This window comes from Leopardus geoffroyi, chromosome B1 (assembly GCF_018350155.1).
Source record: "Leopardus geoffroyi isolate Oge1 chromosome B1, O.geoffroyi_Oge1_pat1.0, whole genome shotgun sequence".
Classification (NCBI taxonomy): Eukaryota; Metazoa; Chordata; class Mammalia; order Carnivora; family Felidae; genus Leopardus; species Leopardus geoffroyi.
This window is the reverse complement of record NC_059327.1, coordinates 13,581,183-13,607,433: the sequence shown is the minus strand read 5'-3', so window position 1 is coordinate 13,607,433 and position 26,251 is coordinate 13,581,183. Positions and strand designations below refer to the sequence as shown.

General features: G+C 41.7%; 1 protein-coding gene across 24 annotated transcripts in view; it reads right to left on the bottom strand.

Annotated features, from left to right (window-relative positions):
* The window catches only part of TENM3 (teneurin transmembrane protein 3), a 1,282,904-nt gene that overhangs the window by 95,103 nt on the left and 1,161,550 nt on the right, over nt 1-26,251 (bottom strand). For all 24 annotated transcript variants that reach the window (XM_045452383.1, XM_045452387.1, XM_045452410.1 and 21 more), the window contains 6 exons: nt 25,443-25,657; nt 19,651-19,861; nt 19,080-19,181; nt 18,696-18,890; nt 17,276-17,476; nt 10,399-10,584 (listed from right to left, as the gene is read on the bottom strand). In XM_045452383.1, the coding sequence (XP_045308339.1) occupies nt 10,399-10,584; nt 17,276-17,476; nt 18,696-18,890; nt 19,080-19,181; nt 19,651-19,861; nt 25,443-25,657 (1,110 nt within the window). The remainder of the gene's footprint in view (nt 1-10,398; nt 10,585-17,275; nt 17,477-18,695; nt 18,891-19,079; nt 19,182-19,650; nt 19,862-25,442; nt 25,658-26,251) is intronic.

Here is a 26,251-nt window from a genome sequence, read left to right as displayed (position 1 = left end):
ATTTCCCAAAACAGTATATCCGTCACTGAAGTTTACCTCTTGGGGACATTGCTACCCTGTGGAGAAAAACTCTGACTTGGCTTTAGGCCACTACCTCTATTTAAGTGAGGATAAATTATAGCATGGAAGACGGGACAGAGCAAAAGGGACACTCAAGTGCCTGACGTCAATAGTAAAAGTTGTTTATGTCTATGTGTTTATGTCTATAGTTACTCCCATTCTTAGGGGCAAAGAAACTGATGTCTTGAGAAACAAATCATCAACATGATGACAGAACATTTATATCAAGATGGCCCTTGGCACTATGATCTCCCTGACACACAGCAAAGACGGCCACAGTGCAAGAGTTCTGTGAAGATTCAAATACAAATTTTCTTGAGGGTTTGTCAGACGGAGGGTGTAATTCTCAAGTTGTTTTTTCAACGTTTATTTATTTGTGAGAAGGAGAGAGAGAAAGAGAGAGAGACAGAGTGTGAGCAGGGAAGGGCAGAGGTAGAGAAAACACAGAAGTCTTAAGTAGGCTCCAGGCTCTGAGCTGTCAGCTCAGAGCCCAATGCGGGGCTTGAACTCACGAACCGCAAGATCGTGACCTGAGCCGAAGTGGGACGCTTAACCAAATGAGCCACCCAGGCGCCCCCGGGGGGATGTCATTCTACCGGGGCTCTTGAGACATTACTTGACTTGTGCAGGCAGGTTAACAACACAAGGGAGGATGGACGGGCTGCTACAAAAAGTTAAAGTCGGAAGGCCCTTCACCAAACGTCAGCAGAGTCAAACTTTAACAACCCTCAAGCTTTACAGGATATAAAGCTTATATATATATACAGGCTACCGAGCTCTCTGTGGAAGAAGCCCAGGACCGCCAGCGCTGGCTGGCTCTGACTACACTGAGCCCGTGACTTCACGTCCTTCCGTGCTGAAATTGGTACCTGGGAAGGAAAACAAACTGATACAAAAGAACAACTTCCGCGCTGAAGAGAAAAACCACCTGAAGGCTGGACGAATGAAAACATCAAAATAGCCATCCCATACGCCACCCCTTATCCAAGAACTTCTTCATCGAAATGCAGGAAAACGGAACATTGTTCAATTCACTAGTAAAATCAGCATTTATCTTTGTGACAGTTTTAAAAAAGACTGAAACCGGTAGAGGGAGCACTGACAAGGGCCTCCACCATTCAGAAAGGTCAGGAAAGAGGAGACTAAAAGGCCTCATCAAAAAAAAAAAAAAAAAAAATACGCAGGGGCACCTGGCTGGCTCAGTCTGTGGAGCATGTGATTCCTGATCTTGGGCTTGTGAGTTCGAGCCCCACAGTGAGTGTAGAGATTACTTAAAAAATAAATAAAACTGCTGCGCCTCGGTGGCTCAGTTGAGTTAGCGTCGGACTTTGGCTCAGGTCATGATCACATGGTTCGGGAGTTCGGGCCCCCGTGTGGGGCTCTGTGCTGACAGTTCAGAACCTGGAGCCTGCTTCGGATTCTGTGTCTCCCACCCTGGCTCTCTCTCTCTCTCTCTCTCTCTCTCACTCTCAAACATTAAAAAAAAAATTAAAAAAAAAAAAAAAAAAACAACCCAACCCATTCTGAGGGGATTACAGGATAAAGTACTACATCTAAATAAATAAGACTAAAATGAAAAAATATATATATTAGGAAGCCCCAAATGGGTACTAATGTTATCTCAAAGGAAAAAACCAGGCATCTAAAAATCAGCCTGGTTCTCAGAACATGGGTGATACTCAATGAGCTCTAAGGGGCTTTCAAGGTTCTCTTAGGAATCGCTATCCTTTTTGTCACATCAAATTACTTAGAGTCACTGGGACAGCAGAACAGAGAGGATCTTAAGAAGGATCTCTTTTCTGCACACCTCACAGGCGGCTTCCTGGCTTCTGTGGATTTTTACCGTCAACCAAGTCGGCTTAGAATTTCCTTCCATTCAACTCCGTGTCTACCGACGCCTGCTGACCCACCCTCCACCACGTTTGACAGATCACGAGGCATCTCTGTCCCCACTCAGTGTGTCTGCAAGTGGAGGGGACTAGCAATTCTCGGAACCCGCACGGACTCTTGTTTTTCTGTTGGCTGATTCCTCTGCGTGAAGACAAGACTCAGTAGGGAAGAATCAGTCACTGTCAACTTCATGAATCTCAGTCCCCAAACTCTAGCAGCAACTACAGTAACAATAAGTAACATCGACATGGTGTTTATGTTGGGCCAGGAAGTGTCCTAAGTGCTCTTCTCCATGTTTGAAGTCATTTAATGCTCTCAAAGACTCTCTGAGACTCTCTATTTTCATTCCCACTTTACAGATGAGGAAAATGTAGCACAGGGAGCTTAAGTGACTTCCCCGAGATCACACAGTTATCAAGTCATAGAGCTGGGAACAGAGGTAGATGCAGGTTTTATGGGGTCTGAAATTATACATCTTGGGGGGCTCTCATTAAGAAAAAGAGTGCCAAGGGCACCTGGGTGGCTCAGCTGGTTAAGCACCCAACTCTTAATTTCGGCTCAGGTCATGATCTCATGGTTTGTGAGATTTAGCCTCGAGTTGGGCTCTGAGCTAAAAGTGAGGGACCTGCTTAGGGTTCTCTCTCTCTCTCTCTCTCTCTCTACCTCCCCCTCTCTCTGCACTCCCTGGCATGCTCTCTCTCTCTTGCTCTCCCTCTCAAAATAAATACATAAATGAATTTAAAAAAAAAGAATACCAAATTATGAATATGAAATTAGGTATAAAATGAGTATTTAGAATAAGAAATCAAAGGAAATTATTTTTGAGCTGAAAACACCACAAATATCAGAAAAGCATGCAACATTTTTTATTAAGTGCCTGTCATGTCTCTAATAAACATTTCTGCTTTCTGTATTTTTGAGCTTTGTTCACTCTTTCAATGTTTCTTTATAAGACAACGATTTTGTAATACTTTCTATAGACTGAACAGAAAGATAATTCAGTCTTCATTCGCTGCGACTATTTAATATAGTTTTCATTACTGATAGTTTAGAAAAGTTTCAATTTAATTATTATTAATGTCATACAAATTTTTGGCATTATTGCTAGAAAGGAAGACTTTATTGTATAATAAACAAATCTTAAACACTCTTTGAATTGATGACATTCATTAACCACTTTGTTGTGATATCCTCACAGAATATTATGACTTTTATATGATCTTTGTCAATATCAGTGTTTCATGTCACATAAACATGAAATTTTTTTCTCGAATGTTCATAAGATTCAGGGATACCCTGCGATGCACGGCACGTGTGACTTCACACCCTGATGAACTCAATTTCGCAACACTGCTGACATGTTTGCGCCCTAAAAAAACGCTAGAATTCTGATCAATTGCTCAAAAGATATATTCGTCAAACGAGAAAATTGTGGCAAGTTTGTAATTACAGACATCCCAGTATCAAGTGTATCTCTGATAGGAGAGATTAGGCATTTTTGATTAGGCACTTTTACAACATATCTGACGACGAGAGGAATTTTCCAGAGACTAACTTCCGTTTCCATACATTTCTCCTCCGCTATCTACTTCTGGTGCAGGGCTCCACAGGACTCATTCATAGCTTCATATAATCTCTGACCCTGTGCTTTCGTGTCAGTAGGTGAGGCAGCGGGTGGTAGGAATATTCCTGGATGGCTAGCAATAACAACCACAGACAGCAATGATTTCACACCTCATAAATATATCCAATTAAATCTAAACTAAATGTATCCCCAGCTCAGAGCCTCCTTAGCTGAATCCTCAAAGTGCCCATAGTCATTCCAGTGTCATCCTACTCGAGGAAAAGTGTGATGGAAAGCAAGTCGAAAAGGAAATAGATGAAGGCCCTAACTGATTTGCAAGTTTCCGATGGACATGCGACCATATAACCCCGCGGTCCTCTCGCAAGAAAGGCCCGCACAAGCGAGGTGCTCCAGTTCTCTCTGAGGCTTCTGCTTTACCAGATTCATGACAAGTATGTCGCTGGCCCCGCCAGGGACTCAGGTGGAGGGCAGTGGAGACCCCTTTTGTAGCTACTCCATCACTCTGACAGACGGGAAGCCAGATGTCTCCCAGAGCGCTCATTGGCAGGTGTAATGTGGTACCCTGTATTCATTTAAGGGGGGACTTACGAAGTTTCAGTACAAATGTAGAAAGATACTTGTAGAATTTCCACATTCTGTATTATTGTCAATATGATTCCCAACTTGGGAACATTGCAAAAGTTACAAAGGATATCGATTTTGTAATCTAAGGGAAGTATCAGAGTGTATCCGAGTGGTCACTTGTGAAACCAAATCGTAACCTATTTTTAAAAAAAAATTTTTTTTTTAACGTTCATTTATTTTTGAGACAGAGAGAGACAGAGCATGAACGGGGGAGGGTCAGAGGGAGAGGGAGACACAGAATCTGAAGCAGGCTCCAGGCTCCGAGCAGTCAGCACAGAGCCCGACGCAGGGCTCGAACTCACGGACCACGAGATCATGACCTAGGCCGAAGTCGGATGCTTAACCGACTGAGCCACCCAGGCGCCCCCAGATCGTCACTTATTTTTAAAGGTGACAATGAAAATACTATTCTTTCAGCGTTCTCCAGAGATAAGAACGAGAACAACGAGGCTAAGCTTTGTCCACAATGGTACAGTTTTCATCTTTCTCTCTTTTACCCCCATATTGTTTAGTAGATAACTCCCCAGTTGTGTGTATTTCATTTTCAATTTCTGATCTTCAGCATCCCAAAGCCCAGAGCAACCATAGTATTTAATAGAGGGATGCGGAGTACTGTAAGTCTAAGTTTTGTCTGCGCAAACAAAGCATGTCTTTGTGATCATTAATGATCCTGTTTCCCAATGTACTAAAGAATTAGAATAAAAACAAATAGCTGGTCTTTTGTAGCTTAAAGGAATTAGGATTTCCCCTAGGCCAAATTTCCATTTGAATTGCCTGAAAGTACATGAAAATCAATGTAGCTCAATAAACAACTCTGTGTTGGAGATACCACGAGAAGACAAGTACCAAATAGACTCCACCTTTCTCTTTCCCTCGCTCCCTTCCCTTCCCTTCCCTTTCTTCTCCTTCTCTTTCTCCCTCCCTCCTTCCCTCCCTCCCTTCCTTTCCTTCTCAAAGCAACACCTCTCAAAACCCTCAACTCAAACATACTAACTTCTTGTTAAGCCATATCCATTTTGAGACTAGGTTACATTTTATAACAATGAAATGAAAATTTCACGTCGGACAGCAATTTTGTTTTGTGTCTTTATTTTTGGAAGTCAACATCCAAAACACTGCCTGGATTGCAGCTGTCTCATTTATACTTAACCACAGAATAAGAACTCTAATGTATTTGCCTCAAACACTATTTGCCTCTGTCCCCCTCTCTCTGCCACTCCCCTGCCTGTGTTGTCTCAAAAATAAATAAACGTTGAGAGAAAAAAAAAAAAAACAAAAAAACCCAAAAAATGACTTGCCTAAGGTCACAATGATCGAGTAGGCAGTCAGTCAGATACAAGCAGGGAACAAATGCTTTCCTACTGATAAAAGGGCTGAAACCAAATTCCAAGCAGCAGGGACCGGGACCGGACCCCCAGGGGATCCACATGTATTCTCCCCTCTGGTCACTGCCCTACAGTAACCAATAGCTTCATTATACAAGTTATAGTGGATAAATCACAGAGCAGATTTGAAAACACATATTCTTTTTCCTTCCGGAGCCCACGCTTTGTTTTTTTCATCTGTTACCACTAACCTGCATAAAAAATATTAGAATATCACAGATGAGATGATCAGTAATTGCTTAACGGATAAAGAAATAAATGAACAAATGAAAGGTAACAAAGACACGTAAATGCCTCAGGGAAAATAAAAAGCTAAATGAAACAGAACAAAAGGGGAATCCCTTGTTTAAATCTCGTAATTTTCTAAATAAAGCAGAAATCAAGAAATTCTAGAACCACAAGAGACCTCAAGGGGTCCTTCAGATAGGGACACTACTCAAGAGACTTGATGAATGGAAAAAAGTTACCAGAAATTCCCCTCTTAAAAACATTCCTCAAATTAACAAAAAAGAACCAAACAAAACCCCCAGTGTTTCACGCCTAAATGATTATGGTATTCCCAAAGCTTCCAGGAACCGAGATTAAAACCTTTCTTTGGGATTTTGTGTCAGGGTTTAAATACGTCTTCCAACAGGAGGTTCCTCATTGTAGCTAAAAAACATCTTAACAATTGAAGCCCATTTTCTCCATTTCTGTCTGTATGGAAATGGGACACACCAATGGGAAATACCAATCAACCTCCAGGAGATCATTCACCCATCTACAGACAGATCTGGGCCTTCCCTACCTTCCTAACAACACTTCATTGTAGACTACAATCAAATGTGTTATTCAGTCCCCAGCCCTGCTCCCCTCACCCTTGCAGGTCACAATCTCATCTATAACCTCCAGTGCTCTCAGCTACAAAGGGAAGGCTATAAGGACGGGTTTTTTCTCCGCAACTGCTACAAAGAATAGCTCTTGGGGGAAGCTACAGGTTAGAAAGACTCAAGATGTGGAAACTTCGGATGCGGCATTGCCCAGAATATTCAGCTGCATTGCGCTTACAAGTTATGTGGATTCTGGTACAACCATCTGTTCAGCAGAGGCTGGCGTGGCGTTTGCATTCTTTCTATGGCCCACTAACTCCAGCCACCAGGCCAGAAGAGTAGTTTTCCAGTGTTTCCACGCAAGGATAGGGAGAGTCAAAGCAAAGGAGTTGCCTTTGTGTGGTTATAGATTCTGGTTTCAGTTAAATACATCAACAGTGAACTTACTGAGTTAAGGCCAAGACAAGTATCTCCCAGGTCACAGGTTTGACCTTGATCGATACAGAACTGTTCTGGCTTGTTTATATAGAGACAGCCATGCAGTATTCCAATCATGTCAACTTTTATTTATAAACCACTTAATTATATTTGGTATATTTTATCTTGCTTCTGGGTCCTCTAAATATTCTTACATCTTTTCTATCTTGTTAGAAACAACAGTAGGAACGTGAGTAGGATAATCATTCGACCTTCCTGTGGAACGGTCACATACAAAGGATGATGGTGCTATCACTATTAAAGTATGCTAGTTATACTTGCTAGTAACATTTGATGTGGTTCTCTCATAAAACCAACTTCTCTTTATTTATGAAAGGGCCCAACAGTCATAAATGCTTTTATGGGGAGGAAGGGAAAAAATATTTATTTTAAATCATAATATCGCTAAAAGTAGATTTCCCTTTGTTTCATTTTCCATCTGCATGCATCACTTTTCAAAGTCTAACCCCAGAAAGGAGAAGGACTTGGGACAGTGAACCCGAGGATTAATACGCCCAACTTGCCGAACTCATGATTCACAACAAGAGGAAAATATGAACACACTAATAAAAATAGCAAGATGGAATCTTTTCAGTAGATAGGATGTTCAGTGAACACTCTAAATTCATAACCTATTTTACTATCAAAATGCCTATGGTTTTATGAAAGCATGAACAGTTTATGAAGACAGTAAGATGACTAATGAAGAATATTCTTTGCTTTCTATTGGGAACTTTTGTTTGCTTCTAACTGTTTAATTTCTCCTCCGTCTCTCTTTCAATTAACCTCCCTGTTTGTATTCAATGAGATGGCACATAATACGGAGAAAGAAAAAAAAATCTTGCTGATTTATGAGTATTCTTTCATAAAGTGGCAGCTTCTTTTAGCCAGATGTGTAAGTGTTGAAAATGAGAGGGAAATGCACAGCGTAGTAACATATCCCAAACGAGAAAACGTACTGTCGTTTCCTGGGTTGTTTAAATCAGTGGCTCACAAAGGCCTCTTTTTAAACGGCCCCTTAGGCTCCGCTGTGGACATACACACAGGTAGTAAGTAGTCGGAAAAAAAGTAATTGGATCTTTGCATGGCAGAATCTGGAGTAAGCAGCTCTAACAGCACAGAAGAACAAAACAGTGATCTGAGGTTCCCTGCGTCTTTTAAAAGGTTCACTTTGAAGACTCATTTTTAAATGAGGTAGGTCCTTTACTTCCGCATTGTTCCTCACATGGACTACAAAGGAAACAAAATGAAATAAAACAACAGAAAACGGAACTGTTAACGACCGTAACAAGATAGGCTACGTTATGATAAAAAGAGCTGCGACTAACAGCAACCTCACGTGTTCCCAGATAACCGAAAAACTGTTCAAGGACCGCTCATCTGTGGGAAACTAACCGTGTACTATACGACCAAAGTCAGTGAGGACACCAAGAGAATGACTTCCTTGGAAACTGTTGGTTAGCAAGTTAAATTCGCCTATGGAAGACCTTATAGCATACTGCTAGGTTTTCCAAGCTATATACTCACGCGTCTGCTGTACTTGCTAGGATACATTCAGTCAAATATATAACATTTCCCCCCCCCCAACTAGAATCAACTCACTTCTTATGGGTATGGGGGTGGTGGGGTCATAATACCTGATGGACTGTGATTCGAGGCCTATTTCTCCTGCCCTGCCTCTGGTAGATGGGCATTCTGGGATTTGGGCATAGCGCTGTTTGGTCTCAGGGGTACAAATTATTCTCTGTATGTCCACAGAAAGACCCACAAATTGTGGGGTCAACTGTTTGCTGCTTTAATATAGTTCACAAATGTAGTTCACACAAACGACAGGCAGCCATTGCCCCAGAAGCCTCTCTTGAAGAGTAGAGGAGGGGAAAGCCGTATCAAGTTTGTGGAGATAAGCACTCTGGGCACTCACAGCGTTCCTCCGTGGGGACTCGATGCTTCCCGGGATGTAGGAAGGAAGCTCACATTCCACAAGTGAGCCGCTAAGGGTGTTTCCCAGGTAAACGTTAACACCACAGGCCCGATCTGGAGATCCTTGGCAGGCATCTGGAAAACTGGACGTTCTCTACAATGATTTTGCCTACCAGGAGAATCTCTTCTTCTGAGAATCTGGAATTTTGGTGGTTGCGGCTGACACAGGCTACCTCTTGGAGCGGCCCTATTAAAAACCTCTCAGTCTCAAATGCACTACCCTCCGCAGAAGCACGTGTTCCTTGCACACGTGCTGGTGAAGGTCAGTGCTGGAGAAAGGTCCATGCTCCGTGTGACCTCTCCTGGTGGGAGAGAAAGAACACAGGAGGCCTGTGCATGGACTTCTCCAGACACCACCTGATGACGACGGGTCATTTCCCTTTCAGATAACTATTATGGTCATGAGCACAAGTGCCCCGAGTCCTGGGAGCCCTTCTGTGGATCATCACCTGTGGGGGTGAGGGGATCACCACCCTTAAAACAGATGACAGGAATGTCACTAAGACTGGAAAAAACCTTACTTGAAGTTCTGTAAAGATACAAATGGGACAATTTATAAAATTATGTGATTTCAACTTTCCCGTGAAAAATTTCCTAGCTAGCCAATTCCTATAAGCAAGAAAATAAAGTACATGATACTTGTAGCTGCACTGGAAGAAGAAATTTTTTAAGATATTGGGACTCCCTCCAGTTAGCAAATTACACCCCATGGACATAAAACACCATACCTCAAGTTATGCAAATTATGACATTTTTGTAAGGCTGTGTCATTTAGAGCTAATATGGTACACTTCCACTGAAGGAAGGTAGGCATTTATTACTTACGTTTGTTATATTTTCTTTAATTAAATGTTTTAAGTTCAGTGACTCAAATGGTAAAAAGCAAAGGCACCGAAAACCTTGAAAATATGGTACTATGTATGTTCTGGATAATTCTGAATCCACCCTAGCTATCATTTATGTACCAACATTTTGATCTTAAACACCTATTTGCTTTATTTAACCCACAGAGGTTCACGAACATCATCATATTTCAAAAGTATCAGCACGTAACTTGAAGAACAGCTAGACTTGTGCATTTCATTCTACTTTATTTCTTGGGCTGCTGCAAAATAAAGCCAAAGAAAGTCAAACCGCTTTTTGAGAGACTCAAGTATTATCGACAGGTGCTAAAATGCGTGGGGCTGCCCGTGTTTGGCATCTTTTTTTAAAGTAAAAAATATTGCTGTTATGCAATGGCACCATGGAACGCTGAGATGTGATATTCAACGGACGCGTGTTCATAAAAAAGAAATGAAATCCTCTGCAGGTGAGTCAATTTTTGTAGCCATCACAAACCACCAAATTCTTATACCTCATGCTTGTGACAGCTGTTCTAAAAAGAACCGAATGGCCGTTGTAACACGAGGCCTGATGTGAAGAAGCAATTCTTTTTTTTTTTTTTTCCCAGAAAGACGAATGAAAATTAATTAGAGGAAATCATCTTTTGCAAGTAGGGAAACAGCCAGGAACCAGGGCGCTCCCTGCGGTTGCGCGCGCAGGGCTGGCGGGGGGCGGGGCTGGGGGCGGGGCTGGGGGCGGGGCCTACCGATGGTGCAGTGCTCGCCGTTCCAGCCCTGGCTGCATTCGCACTTGCCATCCTTGCACGTGCCGTGCTCGGCGCAGCGCGGGTGGCAGGCTCTCTGACTGCAGGCTGCGCCCGTCCAGCCCTCTTCACAGCGACAGGTGCCCCCCATGCACACCCCGTGCGAGCCGCAGTCCACGGAACAGATTTCTGTATTGAAAAAGAGGAAAGAGAGCAGGGGAGGAGGGCGGCGGGGAGAAGGAGAATGAATAAGCAGGGCTCCGTCTTAAAAACAAAACCACTGAAAAATACAAAGGATTTACATACTGAGCACATTTTAGCATCGACTAGTAAGCATTATAAATGGTAAAAATGCACTTTTTAAATTCATCATTTCGTTTAATACGCTGCTGTAATCGTGCATAAAATACCCATGACAATTTTGTTATAAATCATTTCCTATATTGTATGTGTAAACATAGAGGCTACTAACAAAACGGAACACGTGATTCATAGCGAGAGGAAAATACACACACGTAATGTATCCCACAGGGTCTTCTGGCAGTGGAGAAGCCATGCACACAAACACATACATCAAATTAATATAAAATTAATGAAATATTTCAGTGTCTCAGCAGGAGTTGGGTTTCACCCGTATAGCAAGAATTGCAAAGGGGTTATTTCTAACTCTATGGTTCAGATTTCTAAAATATTCAGAAACTTTTATTAAAAAGAATCTTTTGTGGTTTGCACATTGGCTTGCTTCTGACACACACACATGCTGGTTGAGTAAAAGAAATTGTTGTTTTTCCTATCCAGTAAACTGGTACTATTGACAGAGACGAACGATAATAGAAAACCAGTTTAAAAATGTATGTGGCTACTGACTCTGTCACTGCACAAGCTAGGTTTTTCAGATATCAGAATAACTGAAAGTTACCAAAGGACTTCAAAACCATAATAGGTTCCATCGTTAAAAAGAATCGTGTCTAAAGTCATTTTTTTCTTCAAAACCTTTCTTAAAAGCTTATTTGATTAGACAGACACACACACAGAAAGAAAACTTTGAAGGGTATTTTATATTCTACTTTTTACATGTAAAGTTCAATAAAATCAACTACCGCTTTTTTCTATGATTGTAAGACCGTCGTTTGGTTTTGCTTTTCTTGCAAAGATAACAATGCTGAACAATAAAAACCTGCAATCATTTCAAACAAAGAGGAAATAGACCACAGCCTTATTTTTAAATTAAAAACCAGTAACTGTTTATGTGGCCACATGTTCGTTCCTATTTCCCCCACTCACTGCCCAAATAACATTTCTCAGACACCGTAATTCTGTCTCTCAGTCCTGCAGAATCTTAAACAGCGTATCAAGGCACTGTGAGAGTTGTAACATTTCTTATAAACAACAGCCAGGACTGTTCACTGGAAGAGAGTGGGGTATGTTTTTTTCAAGCCACATTTTTCATCTCGTTTGAATTAAATTTTTGATTAAGAGATCCAAGATGGTTTGATTAACTTCAGACGAACAGAACGTCAACTCTGCTCCAGAAGAGAGAGGTTTCTTTCTGAGGTACCCCTTTTATTCAATCTAATCAATTTTTCATTAGGGCGAAGGTGTTTATCAGCGTTTAGCACACTAGCTTTGAGCAAGGTGCGTCAATCTTTGTAATGAACTTATTAATTAGAGTTAATTTAATTGAAGTGGAATTGAAGGGCTAATTAATGGACAAACTGCTGATGAGGAGAGAGGAAAACTCGGTTGCTTTCAAACCTATAAACTTTCTGATGGAAATAATTCATTTCTTCTCTTGTAGCAGCTTAACCAAATGTTTCTGCAGCTGCAGAATCTACTCTTATTGAATTTACAGATCTGAAGGTCATTTCTACAACAACAAAAGAAGTAGCTGGCAAAGTGTTCTGCCTTGGGATTCAGTTAGTTAGAAATTCCCAATAATGCTGCTAGTCAACTTGCAGCCACAAGTGTAAGTTACCTACAATGTGTTTGTAAACTTTAGATGGCAACTGTGGAACACGCAGATAAATTTCCGCACAGGAACCAGGATATTTTCACAGGATGAATAGACGCATGTTTAATTACTGATAATTCTTCTAAGTTTTCTGTCTTTTTCCAGCTAATAGCAAAGTTGAATAAAGTCTTTTTTTTTTTTTTTTTTTTTTCCGGAGCGTAATTAATTTATTCCAAAGAAGAGCACTGCATTCATTATCCAACTCTATACATTGAGAGTTTAATATGTTTTTTTGGTTTTTCATTGGGGGTGTAAAGATGCGATGGGACAAAGATCTTCACCCACTATGTCTAATCAGTCATTTTGTACATGGCTACCGTTAGATTTTCAACTGGCAAAATGATTATATAAGCACGGGAAAAAAAATCAGTCTAAATATGTAAAATAATGACAGGTGCTTTTGGCAGCCAATTTCATCTCTAAATTAACATCTATTACCTTTTTTTTTTTTTTTTTGCTATTCATAGCAATATCACAGAATTACCTTATTTTATTTTTTAAACTTTTTTTCAGTAACTTTTACACCCAATGTGGGGCTAGAACTCACGACCCCGAGATCAACAGTCACACGCTCCAATGACTCAGCCAGCCAGGGGCCAAAGACTGAATTATCTTTTGAGCTATAGTATCCATTACAAACTCTCCTTTATAAAATAATTCAGGTTAACGTGTTAAATAACATTATCTGAAACAAAAAGGGCTGTTTCACCATTCCTTTCCTACTTGGGTAATTGTGGGAGACAAATTAGAATGACAATTTTCAAACAAGTATTATTTTCTAGCTAGTATTCGTATGCTTTTTTTTACTGATGGAGGCATAAGAGACCTGAAGCAAGTAGCTTTACTATAAAAATAACTATCTATAAACTTTAATTGGATGTTTCTGAGTGTGGGATGCATTTTTTAACACAGAAGCCAGAAAGGGAAACAAACACTGAACAGAAAAATTAAATGCTTATTTTGATTCTTATGATTATAAAATATGTTTTTAAGAACAAAGGACAGAACAACTTAATGTGTTATTTAAATAATGCCTTGCACCTATGCTTCCTAATGTTGGGTGGTGATGATTTCCTAAAACTCTTTAGTGAGGCACTGAGGGTTCTCTATAATCCCACCCCCAGGTTATGTTTTTTGCTCTCATTTGTCCTGGACGTGTTATTTGGTCTACGGTCATGAATTTTCAAACCAGTTTTGCTTCTCCCAGCTATCTGAATCAACTCCTATTTCTACGAAGCAGTGATGAACATAACCTCTGTCTAAACCTCTGTCTGCCTCCAAAAACGTATGGCCCAGAGATGAGGGAGGTAGAGGAAAAGGAAGGAAGAGAGAGACCGGATGAGGGAGGAGGGGCAGGGGAGCTGCGGGAAGAAGAAAGGTTGGGGGGAAATGAGAGAGAGACAGTACAAAGAAGAAAAGGCATTAAGTTGTCCCTTTGTCCCTTTACCCAGGGTATCTGCTCAAGGTTTCAACAGAAGTCTTTCATCAGAATTACGACTTAGCCTGGATGTGTCCAAACTTTGTTTAGGGTGGGCTTCTGGGATTCAGTTTGTAGCAGGTGAGGAATGGCGCACGAATGTGTCGTGTTGCTGAGGATTCCCAGGGTAGCAGCCATGTCACCCGAGTTTCTCAAAGTGCCAAGAAAGAGTGATCTGTAAAAATTACTAGTCTTTTTCTCCCTTAAAATAAGCATGTTAATTCGCTGCGTAGCGGGGTTTCTCTTAGGTTAATGCCATCAGGTTATAATAATAGATGACATAATTTGCATTTCGTAATTTTCACATTTGGGGAACTGTACCCCAGCAGTACTTTTTTTTAAAGTCTATCTATTTATTTCGAGAGAGACACAGGGGGAGAGAATGAGCAGGGGAGGTGCAGAGAGAGAGAGACGGAGAGAGACCACAGAGCCCGATGCGGGGCTCGATCTCATGAACTGAGCTGAAATCCAGAGTCAGATGCTTAACTGACTGAGCCCCCCCAGTGCCCCTCCAAGCAGTACTTTTATGTGGACGCTCCTCTCAACCAATCAAGAATTAAGTGTGACAAACCACCGTGACTATGACCGCCACCACCACTGCCACTACTCGTGTTAATGGTTAATACTTGTAAGGACTTGCCACGTGCAAGGCACGATTCTAAGCGCTTTCCACATATTAACTCGTTTCCATCTTACGACCGATGTATCAGGTCGTAATTTAATTGTGTAAGGTAGTACTCTTATTGTCCCCACGTCACAGGTAAAGAAGCGGAGGCAACAGAGGAGCTAAAGAGCCGATGAACGTCACACGCCTGCAGAATGGCCAGCTCAAGACCCGAAGCCAGGCAGTTCAGCCCCAGATTCCCTGCTCTTAACTGCTCACTTTTACGACAGGTCTGCAGAGAAGGCAATCCGTGTGGGCAGGGCGAGGGGTAGACAGACCCCTTCCCTGAGGCCAAACCTACACAGACTCAACAGCATTACTAAAACCTGTCCTTTTGCTCCCCCCCCCCACTTCCCCTCCTCTCCCTCTTCTCCTCCTCCTCATTCTGCACCCCCCCCCTCTTAGTAGTATTTAGTTTTGCTTACTTTGAGTATCCAAACAGAAGCCATCCTTCCTCCATGTCTCACCGGTCTCTCCTCATCGCCTGGCCTGCATCCTGCCTTGCCCCTCGCCCCTCACCCCTTCCCAGCTTCCTGTCTTCTCCAGAGACGCGTCCACTGCCCCGGCCCCTCCTGGTTGGCGACGTCCGGCTCTTCTGGTCAACTTCTGCACTGTCTCTTCAGCAACTGCTGTCTAGCTTTCCTTTAAAACGGCCCTCGGCTTCATCCTTCTCATTTCTACGATCTCCCCACGAATTCACGCTCTCAGCACATCACGCTCTGGGAGAGCTCTCAAACTCGCCTTGGGCCGTCAAAGTCTGACGAGTCATGTTCTCTGACATATAATCGATGGGGAGTTCTAACAGGCTGCTCTCATCAAACTGGCGGGCACACATCATCATGACCAGTGAGTTCTCCATTGTCTGAACTGTCATTGCCAAGCTGCGTCCCTCCAAATCGGGCCCAGCCCGACGTTTGCCTCCAAATACTCTTTCTTTACGCTCCCGCGTATGTAACGATATGCTCAGAGGTGCAACTTGGTTAATGGTAGTTGCTGTGGCAGTGGTGGGTGGTAGCTATATTTAGAATTTATCCTGGACTAAGCATTGTACTAAGTACTTTATATACAGTAATTCAAGTAATTCCCAAAGTATCCCTGTGAGGAATTGCTTTTTTCTTTTTTTCCTTTAGAGAGTGAGAGTGAGCGCGAACAGGAGAGAGGCAGAAAGAGAGAGAGAGAGAGAGAATCTTAAGCAGGCTTCATGCCCATGACCGGGCCAGACACGGGGCTCGATCCCACAACTTTGAGCTCATGACCTGAGTCAAAATCAAGAGCTGGATGTTCAATCGGTTGAGCCACCCGGGGGGCCCAAGAATTTCTCGGTTAAATTCACTTTATAGATGGGTACACTAAAACATATAGTAGTCTGCCTAAGGTTACCCAGCTAATAAGTAGCAGAGGTTGGATATGAACCCAAGCATCTGATCTCAGAGCCTACGCTCGTAGGTACTTTCTAGTACCATCCCCCTAGTCAAAAAGCGCCTCCTCCCATTTCCGTGCTAGCTGCCATCTTTAAAAGAAGGCAAGAAATATTCATAAAAATCTCCTTGAGGACCTCACGTGCATCAAGGCAGGATCACTCCTCTGAATGTTGGTTGTATTGAGCGTATTGTTCCACGTAATATTCAATAAAACATTAAACTGGTTTCTAAGTATTTCATGTGTGTTCGTCTCCTCTCCCCAATTAAACGGTAACCTTCTAGGTTAGATTACCTTTTCGTACGGTGTGACTAATACGGTCATGGAATTAATTCATGGGATACAACCAGCATCAAAAAAGTAGAAAAGACGTAGGGAAAAGCATTAGTGTGTACCACTTGGTAAAGCTTTGTTTCAGTTATGTCACTTTATATATGTATGTGTCACAACGTAAGACTGAGGCTGTGGGTCATTTAGGTCACGGTCAAAAATCTGAAAGCCACTATCCTAGAGGGCAGGAAGGATTCGTTATTTATTCCTACAGGGCCCATCACCACACCGTGCACATAGCTGCTGTTCAGTAACAACCTGACTGATGGAAAAAAAATTACTACCTGCCATTTCTATTATAATCATATTATTATAATATAAAAATCAGCGTTGGACCATTATGCATATCATAATATTTATCTATACGTCCTCTTTATTGTGATCAGGTTTAGCCTTATGTTGTCAAATAATTTTTAAATTGAGGCTTCTCTGTTGATGAGATAATGTGTTTAAGTCCCAAGCTATACACAGGCCTTGAGAGTTAGAAGAGGGAGTATTGTACACAAATGAAATATTCTTTACAATGCTACTAAAGGAGACATTTTAATGACAAGTTGACTAAGCCTGTTTCTTTTTCTAAAAAAATTTTTTTTTTCAACGTTTATTTATTTTTGGGACAGAGAGAGACAGAGCATGAACGGTGGAGGGGCAGAGAGAGAGGGAGACACAGAATCGGAAACAGGCTCCAGGCTCGGAGCCATCAGCCCAGAGCCCGACGCGGGGCTCGAACTCACGGACCGCGAGATCGTGACCTGGCTGAAGTCGGACGCTTAACCGACTGCGCCACCCAGGCGCCCCAGCCTGTTTCTTTTTCTCATGCGACTAAATTTCATCACTTTTAACATTTCTTTCTAGAAACAATCACTTCGATAAAACCTATATAAAATTTAATAAGTGTGCTTCAAAAACGAAAAGACCTTAATTTTTAGTTAGCTACACAGTAGTAAGCACTCAACTGTGCTGCATTTTTCAACCTTACCATTTGAGCAGTCTGGGCCAGTCCAATTAGGGTCACAGGTGCAGGAGCCACTTTCTTGAAGATACGTCCCATGACCAGAGCACTGGTCTGGACACATGGTCTTCAGTATTTCACAATTGTTACCACCCCATCCTGGATTGCAGTGACATTCCCCATGGATACACACACCGTGATTGGAACATCCAGGGTCTAGACAGTCAGCTACAGTAGAGAAAAGAGAACAATTTTATAATTAAATCTAGCAGATATCATACATGCAAAGTACACGCAGAATAAAGAATTAGATCCCAATCTAATTTACATGAAAATTTTGGATACTCAAGTATTTGACTACCATTTGCAAGAATGTGTTTCTGAAAATGCAAAAAAAAAAAAAAAATGACACAATTCAGCATTCAGAATTATGCCATTTAGGTAACTGAGACTCTTGCAAGGATTTGTAATTTTCATGAATTCCACACATAGATGCTCCTGAGATTTCAGACTATTGCTCTCTGTTCTGCTTAATCAGACACTAATAAGTATCGGCTTCTCTATAACGAAACTGTATCAGCTGACCTAACCTACGACCATTGAGCAGTGACAGCTGTATGGGACTCTCAAACTGTTTGAGAAATAAATGAGTTGCATACGCTCTCTCCTTCTTAATTCACTTTAATGTGCTTTAGATGACGAGATTTAATTTAGCAATTTGACTCAATAAAACTTTACACTTGTAGGGTCAATGGCCTGAAAATTTAATTCCAGAGACTTAATTGCATTACTTTGTGTGTGCGGATCAATAAAATCAATTTGATTGAAGAACGGAAATGGTGCTTTTCTGCTTTTTGAAAAAACAATTCAACTGCACTTTACAGTATAGCAGCCTGATTCTCATCATTACATACGGTTATGGAACAAACCCGTGATGTACTTTTTTTCACTCGTATATTACGTGCAATAGCCTGTCTTTTTACAAGACCAGTGCTCTAACCCCTGAGCTATGGAGCCAACCGTTAGCCTGTCTTTTTAGACATGCCAAAACGCTCGATTAAAAGCTGGTTTCGAGGTGAAAAACCGTGAGAACAAACAAAACAAACAAACAAACAAACAAAAAACCCGAAAGCAAAGACTAAAAAACCAACTAAGCAAAACAACAGCCCATCGTGGGCTTCGAGTCACACACGTTTGCTTACTTTCTCTGATTGAAAGAAAAAAGAATTATTCACACGACTGGAAGCACAGGGGCTCTTCGGTATTTGCTCTTTCTTATTAGTGAAAATGTTAACCAAATGACACCACCACACGCATGGAGATCAAATTACTTTCACGAGGAGGCATATAAAAAGCTTCATCTGCCAAACTAAAGATGACAAATGATCCGATCGTCTCTTCCTTGAGGACGGTCACAACGGACTTCCGTAAATATGGGCGTGTTTACCTTCTTCGCAATTCTCTCCTTTGTATCCCGAGTTGCAGGCACAAGAGCCCATGATGCAAATCCCACGCCCCCCGCACTGAGGGTCAATGCACTGCGTCGTGGGCACATCGCACTCGGTGCCCTTCCAGCCGCTGAAACAGAGGCAGCGGCCTTTGGAGTACTGTCCATTGCCGCTGCACAACACCGGACAGGCTGCTGTGAAATAAAACACGACAGAAGAGTCAACAGCCACATCTGCGGTCGGGGTCCTGAAAGACAAGCACGTCGCTGGGACAAGGCGTCGGCCCGTTTCCCCCTTTCTTCCCCGTCCTGGGAGTTTTCTGATTTACGCGTGTTTCTACAGCCTCTTTCTATTGGCTTAAGAAAAGGCTCTAACTCGCGTACCTCTTGAACAATCCGGACCTAAAAATCCTGGAAAACAATGGCAAGTTCCAGAAACGCACTCTCCATTTCCATGGCAATTGCGGGGGCATTCCACCACAGACTCTGAAGAGGAGAGAGACAAGGGATATTTACTGTGTAGCCCGCTTCCCGCAGAAGGTAAACTCTGTCACTTTGATCATTTTAGCTGCACATGAAAGAATGACGGATGGCTTGCTCCATAACCAAAAAAAAAAAAAAAACAACAACCAACCAAACAAAAAAAGGATTCATATATACTAGACTATTCAAACCAGCTTGACTAGTCAAGCAAAGCATCGCCATTTCAAATGCAGACGCTCTCAAGTGTTTTCAAGACGCACTGCCCTCCTCCAAGATCCTTCCAGAATAATATTCAGTGCTTCATGGTTTGCCAACGTATTCGTAAATAAACAATTTGAACATATCTCTCACAGTGTACCTCAGGCTTTAACGCCCTAGGTATCGCTCCAAATCGGTGAAGACCATTTAGTTTCTGTTCAACACACTGTGCAGGCGATAGCCCGGAAAAAGATGCTTTGCAGACCACTCTTACCTATGACGATGGTATTAAAAGACACCTGCTCCGTATTTTTCCCATCATTGTAAAAAGCCAGATGCCAGATTCCAGAATCCAAGTACTGGATAAAGCCAGCCTCGTGCAGACTGACGGATCTCGCCTGTCTCCCTGCTCTTTCGGGCTCAAGCAGGTTCCGCTGCTCTCTTGCAATCAATCTGCTGCCGTCCAGGAGCTCAACAAAGTCATACTGAGGGTGAGGACAAGTACAGCTGTTTAGTGGTCAGAACGATCTCGGTCGCAGCTGCTTCTCTCATTTCCGTTTTGTGTTCCAACCTTTCCCCTCTGCTCTAATAAATACAACGTCAGAAAAAGGTTCCTGATGGCACAGGTCTCCTACACGTAGCATTTACAGGGATCGTAAGAACCACGCACTGCACAGTGTTGTCACATGTAAACTTCACAAATCATTTCCCCCTTACTGGGCAATCGGTTTCCAGAGTTATCTGACTCTCCCAACGGATAAAAAGTTTGATGAGCTCCCGCGGTGTGCAAATACAGCCATAAACCTGTAACATTTCAAACCCAGCAGCCTTATTTTGGACCGCCAGGTAATCTCTTACCGTCTTCTCCTATTTAATACCCGTGTGGTAACGACTGCCATCGGACACGTACTCTGTGCCGGGATTATATTTACTCCTTGTAGCAACCCTTCTAGTAGGAAGGCACTGATACTTACACTGTAAGGGTGGAGAAAACCAAACCTCGAGGAGCTCCGGCAAGATCAGGTACTTGGTAAGCAGGAGAGTTGGTCTGTGAGACAGCTCAGACCTTTGCCACCACAGCACCATACTCCCCGGTGCGACCCTGGTGTAACCATCCCGGGTACGATGGAGAAACCCGTGGGTTTGTACCTTGTTATGGCTAAATTAAAAACATGCATCAAGACGCCTTTGTATCTCTGACTGAAAGTCTAAAAAATTAAACAGTGGAGGGGTTCCGAAGGGACGGAATAACAGTAAGTATGCCCAGCTACTATTCTGAAGTCAATCATCATTCAGCTTGATTTCTGGTTTAGTAAGATTAATCGTGAATGCTGGGTGGCTAGAAGGGTTCAACTGGAGAGTTTAAAGCTAAAGAAAAATATGGAATGGGATCGGTAACAGTAACCAGAGATAATATGCAATGAATTTGGGAGACACGGCACAGACTTCCCAATATAGTTTGAATAAACTCATTAGATAAGAGTTTCTTAAAAGTACAGTGATTCACTTTCTACGGACTCCCATCCAGTTTCCTTTTATTCCCAAGGCCTGCATTTATGGTGACAGAGACACTACGGGACAATAGATATCATTTACGGTACCATATATATACGTATGTATGCATACGTATATATATGAATCATCAATGTTCTACCTTCAGATAGATTTCTTATCTGGAATTTCATCAGCGGTCTATTTAAAGAAAAGTTTATTATACGAATCCCTTAAAAACTGGAGGAAAATCACCTGCTGGGATTCTGAGATTCGTGATTGAATGTGCTGCCCCTGTACTTATCACAAACCTCTCATGTTACTATTGGATGGAATTCAGAATATCTAGTTCCGTCTCCAACATATTAAATTTTTTATTTAAATATAAAAGCCTATTCTGTTATTTTTCTGCGTGTAGTAAAACTACCTCATGACATCATGCAGTTGTGAGAAATACACAAAAAAGCTGTCACTCGGTTAGCATTCGGTAACTTTTTTCATTTATATCTTATCAGGATGAAAACGATAACCGGTTGTGGATATTTAACCCGCAAAATTTTCATCTGGAACTGTATTTCAAAATTATCAGAGGCAAAATAATTCAGCACTTCTGAAAGGTGCCTATGCCTCAAATAAGCCACTTCCCCGTCGGATTTAAATATTTATATCAGCATGGCAAAGAGGCAGGGGGAAAGTTTCTTTTAATGGCTCCTTGGCACGTAAACATTTTTGTCCTCTAACACTCAACACAGTATGTGCAAACATTGAAAGGGAGGACGTTTTGGGTTTTAACTGGCCTCTCAAGCTCACCCTGGGAATCACCACCTTTATTGTAGAGATCGTCGTCTGTATCACATCGGGAACAGTAACACAGGGCTGGGGTGGTGGTCCCTGGGATGCAGAGTAGGCGGCCACCCCTTCCCACACGCCTTTGTGGGGCTTATTCAAATACCTAAAGACAAGTCCCCTGCTTCACACAAGCCCATGTCTACAAAAAGTAAACAAATTAATGGAACAGAAATGTTTAATAACCTTTATTCTCAGGGGGTAAAGTACAAAGCAATCACTTAAGGACAAACTGGTTTTATTTCGTAATACCTATTCCTGGCTTTACCTCATAATACCTATTCATAAGATGGAGATGTGGATTTTTTTGTGGGGGCAAGTCTTCGGGTCTTGGGTTATTCGGGGATAAAATTCAGTCTCACCACTTTGGGGAAGCGATCACGAGACAAAGGTCAGACTTTGATAAAGGTATCCTGGTAGTTCATTTCTGAGCAGTTAGACTGTCCATATGCTTAACTCAAGGCAGTTATTAAGAGGATGAGGGGCACCTGGGTGGCTCAGTCAGTTAAGCGCCCGACTCTTGGTTTCGGCTCAGGTCACGATCTCACGGTTCATGAGATCGAGCCCGGCGTCGGACTCCACGCTGACACTGTGGAGCCTGCTTGGGATTGTCTCTCTCTGCCCCACCCCTTCTCACTCTGTCTCTCTCTCAAAATAAATAAATAAACTTAAAAAAATTTAAAAGGATGAGAATCTATGAATCTCAGAATCTATGAATACTTAATTGTATTTTTTAATCAACTATTTGGTGGGAGCATTGAGCTTGCTGTAAATCTTTGGCACACAGGAGGAAGAGATTTTAGACATCATCTGATTCAACTGCTTCTGGACAGATACTGGCACAGAGAAGTGATTTGCTCAAGGTCACAAGGTCAAAGAGTCGCAGGGGTGCGTGCTTACAAAACTCAGGTTTCCAGCTACCATTCTGAAACAGGCTTCACGCACACGCACTTAAATGATACACTACACTGTTAACTGTACAGCGTTAAATTGCTTCCTTAGGCTTCTAACTGTCCAGGAGAATAAACTGGGCATCAGGGAGAAGAAAGTCAATTGATTCCTTGGCAACAATCAAACGGACAGTTTTATAAAGGGTCACAAAGACTTTCAAAACTCAAGTTGACTATTCCGACTGGCTGGCCAATTTTAATTATTTCAGGTTGATTTATTTAACGTTCCCCAGAAACAGAGAAATGTTCAGTTTGGGTTGCTTTATAGCATATTTCATGTTTAAACACTGAACTCAGAAACAGTTGTTTGCTCTGCTGATCTTGAATAAACCAGAGGAAAGAACTCTAATAACCGTGGAGCTTAAGAAAATGCGTAATCTAGTTAAACACATATATTGTGGCCGGAAGGAAAAGTGGGTATGATGTATATTGTATTTAAATACCAGAAGAATGGGAAAACCTGAAACTGCACTTTTTGTTTCTCTAATCTTACATGGTATACATAAGTAGGAAAGAGTCAACCCTGAATCTTTAAATAAATCTGTAAAGCACACAACAATTTTCTTTGGAAATTATTTTCTGGAGTTTACGGGTTACACACGCACTGTTGTGCTTAGCTTTAGAGGTATATTTCTTCAGTTATAAAAAAGTGATTGAATCATGTATATGGTTCCAAGGAAAAAATATTTTTTCCTATATCACCGGGCTATTGATATAAATGCAATCTCTCTGCCATAACTAACGTTACAGACACCCACTCTGTTTAAGAAGATCCGGTTATTGCTTTCCAGCCACTATCACTTATAGCAGGCACTAATTATAATTATAATCAAAAATTAAAAAAATTTTTTTTTTCAACGTTTATTTATTTTTGGGACAGAGAGAGACAGAGCATGAATGGGGGAGGGGCAGAGAGAGAGGGAGACACAGAATCGGAAACAGGCTCCAGGCTCTGAGCCATCAGCCCAGAGCCCGACGCGGGGCTCGAACCCACGGACCGCGAGATCGTGACCTGGCTGAAGTCGGACGCTTAACCGACTGCGCCACCCAGGCGCCCCCAAAAATTTAAATGGGTTGGGGCGCCGGGGTGGCTCAGTCGGTTAAGCGACCGACTTCGGCTCAGGTCATGATATCACGGTTCCTGAGTTCGAGCCCCGCATCAGACTCTGTGCTGACAGCTCAGAGCCTGGAGCCTGCTTCTGATTCTGTGTCTCCCTCTCACTCTGCCTCTCCCCCACTCATGCTCTGTCTCTCTCTCTCTCTCAAGAATAAATAAAACATTAAAAAAATTTTTTAAGTCTATTTTAATAATATAGACACAAAAACCATGATCAGAAAAATGATATACCAAAGCATGATATTCAAAAATTTCACAGCTATATCATTTATATATGTATATGAAACTTTCCCTGATCCACAACGACATAAGAGAAAGCATGGTTCAAAGTTTCTGACTCATCTTTCTTTTTTTAAATCTTTATAGATTATTTTATCGAAAACATTAAAAAAATGTTTATTTTTGAGAGAGAGGGTGCACGTGAACGGGAGAGGGGGAGAGAGAGGGGATAGGGAATCCCAAGCAGGCTCAGCACTGACAGCAGAGAGTCTGATGTGGGGCTCGAACCCATGACCTGTGAGGTCATGACCTGAGCTGAAACCAAGAGTTGAACCCAGGCTCTCTCTCCCTTACTCATCTTTCTTTAAAGACATGATTCTTTTATTAGTATTTGATCAATTTTTCTTTACAATTCCTAGGGTATAGAAAAAGCATGTCTCACAGAATTACATACTATAAAGCAGACATGAAAACCCTCCAGTCCTCAGTTTATAAATCAAATGAAAATCTGCATGCAGTTCTCTGGGTAAATAAACTGATTATCAAGTGTGAAACTTTTAGGCTCACCCAACCGTCAATGTTAATTAACCATCTATCACATTTTTGGACGGACGTACTAGTTGATGGTGGGAAAAGTCTGAGCTCCAAATTTACGGTGGGTAATTTAAATAATTTCTCTTGGACATAATGGGACCTCTTGTAAACCACAATTTCCAAGTTACATACCCTGACCGAGGATCAGATTATGAAAAAGCCTGTAGAGTTATTGCCAGCAGCTGTCTCTACCTGTAAGGTAATTTTCATGCAAGCGAACTGCCTCTAAAGTCGTTCAATCGACGTATGGTCGAAGAATATTTGAATTGTTTCGAGTGCCACACTAAGGTGATCACCCTTGGCTATCTGTGAAAGCTCTTTCTCCTCTTTATTTGAGGAATCATGGCTTGAGTCGACCAAGTTCACTCATATTTATGTTTCTGTTTCCATAATTTCTTTACTAACAGTAAAGCTGGCATTAAGCAGAAAAAATACAATATATTTCCAACAGCGTGAACGCCACGTTTGAGATGAAAATACTATGCATCTATTACATGAAAGGAGTAAGACTGTCTGAAATTCCCACAGAATCTTCGTAAAACACTTGGAAAATCCATGAGGTTTTCCTAGGTGCTCAGATGATGTTCAATATTTTCATTTGGCTACTCATAAATTTTAGAACATTTCAGTTGGTCAATAATGATTAACACAAGTCAGGAAGAAAATGCTGTTTTTCCTACTTATTCGAAAACCTCACGATAAGTGTAACCTACGTTCAAAATTCTTTTCACCGCAAACGATCAATACGAAAGAGGTCCAACAGTTAAACAACTGAACTCAAGAAACGGAATAACTTTAAAAATGCAAACTAGCAGTTTCCATTTTATTGACAACAAAGCCCACTTTTACCTGAGTATGGGAAGGTGGTAAGCCTTTTCGGCCATATACTCCAATCAATGCATCCTTCTGAAGAGAGATATTGAATTTCAGAAACTGTGGCTGATCAATAAAGAGCTGTGATCTCCAGAAAATCCCAGGAGGAACCTCTTGAATTGCCCTTCGGCCAATATCAAGTTCTCCAGAATCTATGGTGTTATTTTCTTGTGTAAATCCACCTAATTTTCCTGCATGGAAGAGATCCATGGAAAAACAATGAAAAATTGAAAAACAACAACGGACCCCCCACCCCCCACCAAAAAAACCCTCGAACGACAAAACAACTTTCCTTTCAAAAAGTTCTTTTCAATAAATGCTGAGGCATTTTATCTTCTGATAAATGAAATGCTCTAACATACTTTTCACTTTAAAAGCTTTTTTGTTAGCTACTGCTGTTCAATGAATTCTGATTTAGCATATTCTTAAAGAAATATTTAAGGGGCGCCTGGGTGGCTCAGTAGGTTAAGCGTCCGACTTCAGCTCAGGTCATGATCTCACGGTTCGTGGGTTCAAGCCCGGCGCCGGGCTCTGTGCTGACAGCTCAGAGCCTGGAGCCCGTTTCAGATTCTGTGTCTCCCTCTCTCTCTGCCCCTCCCCTGTTCACGCTCTGTCTTTGTCTCAAAAATAAATAAACATTAAAAAAAATTAAAAACAAAAAGAAATATTGAAGTCAAAATCCTTTGCCTCCCCCTCCCCCAAGGTATGTCTACTGTTGAAACTCTTTTTTGCACCTACAGTCTTTCCTGATCACTTGAAACATGATTATCTTACAAATACATGTC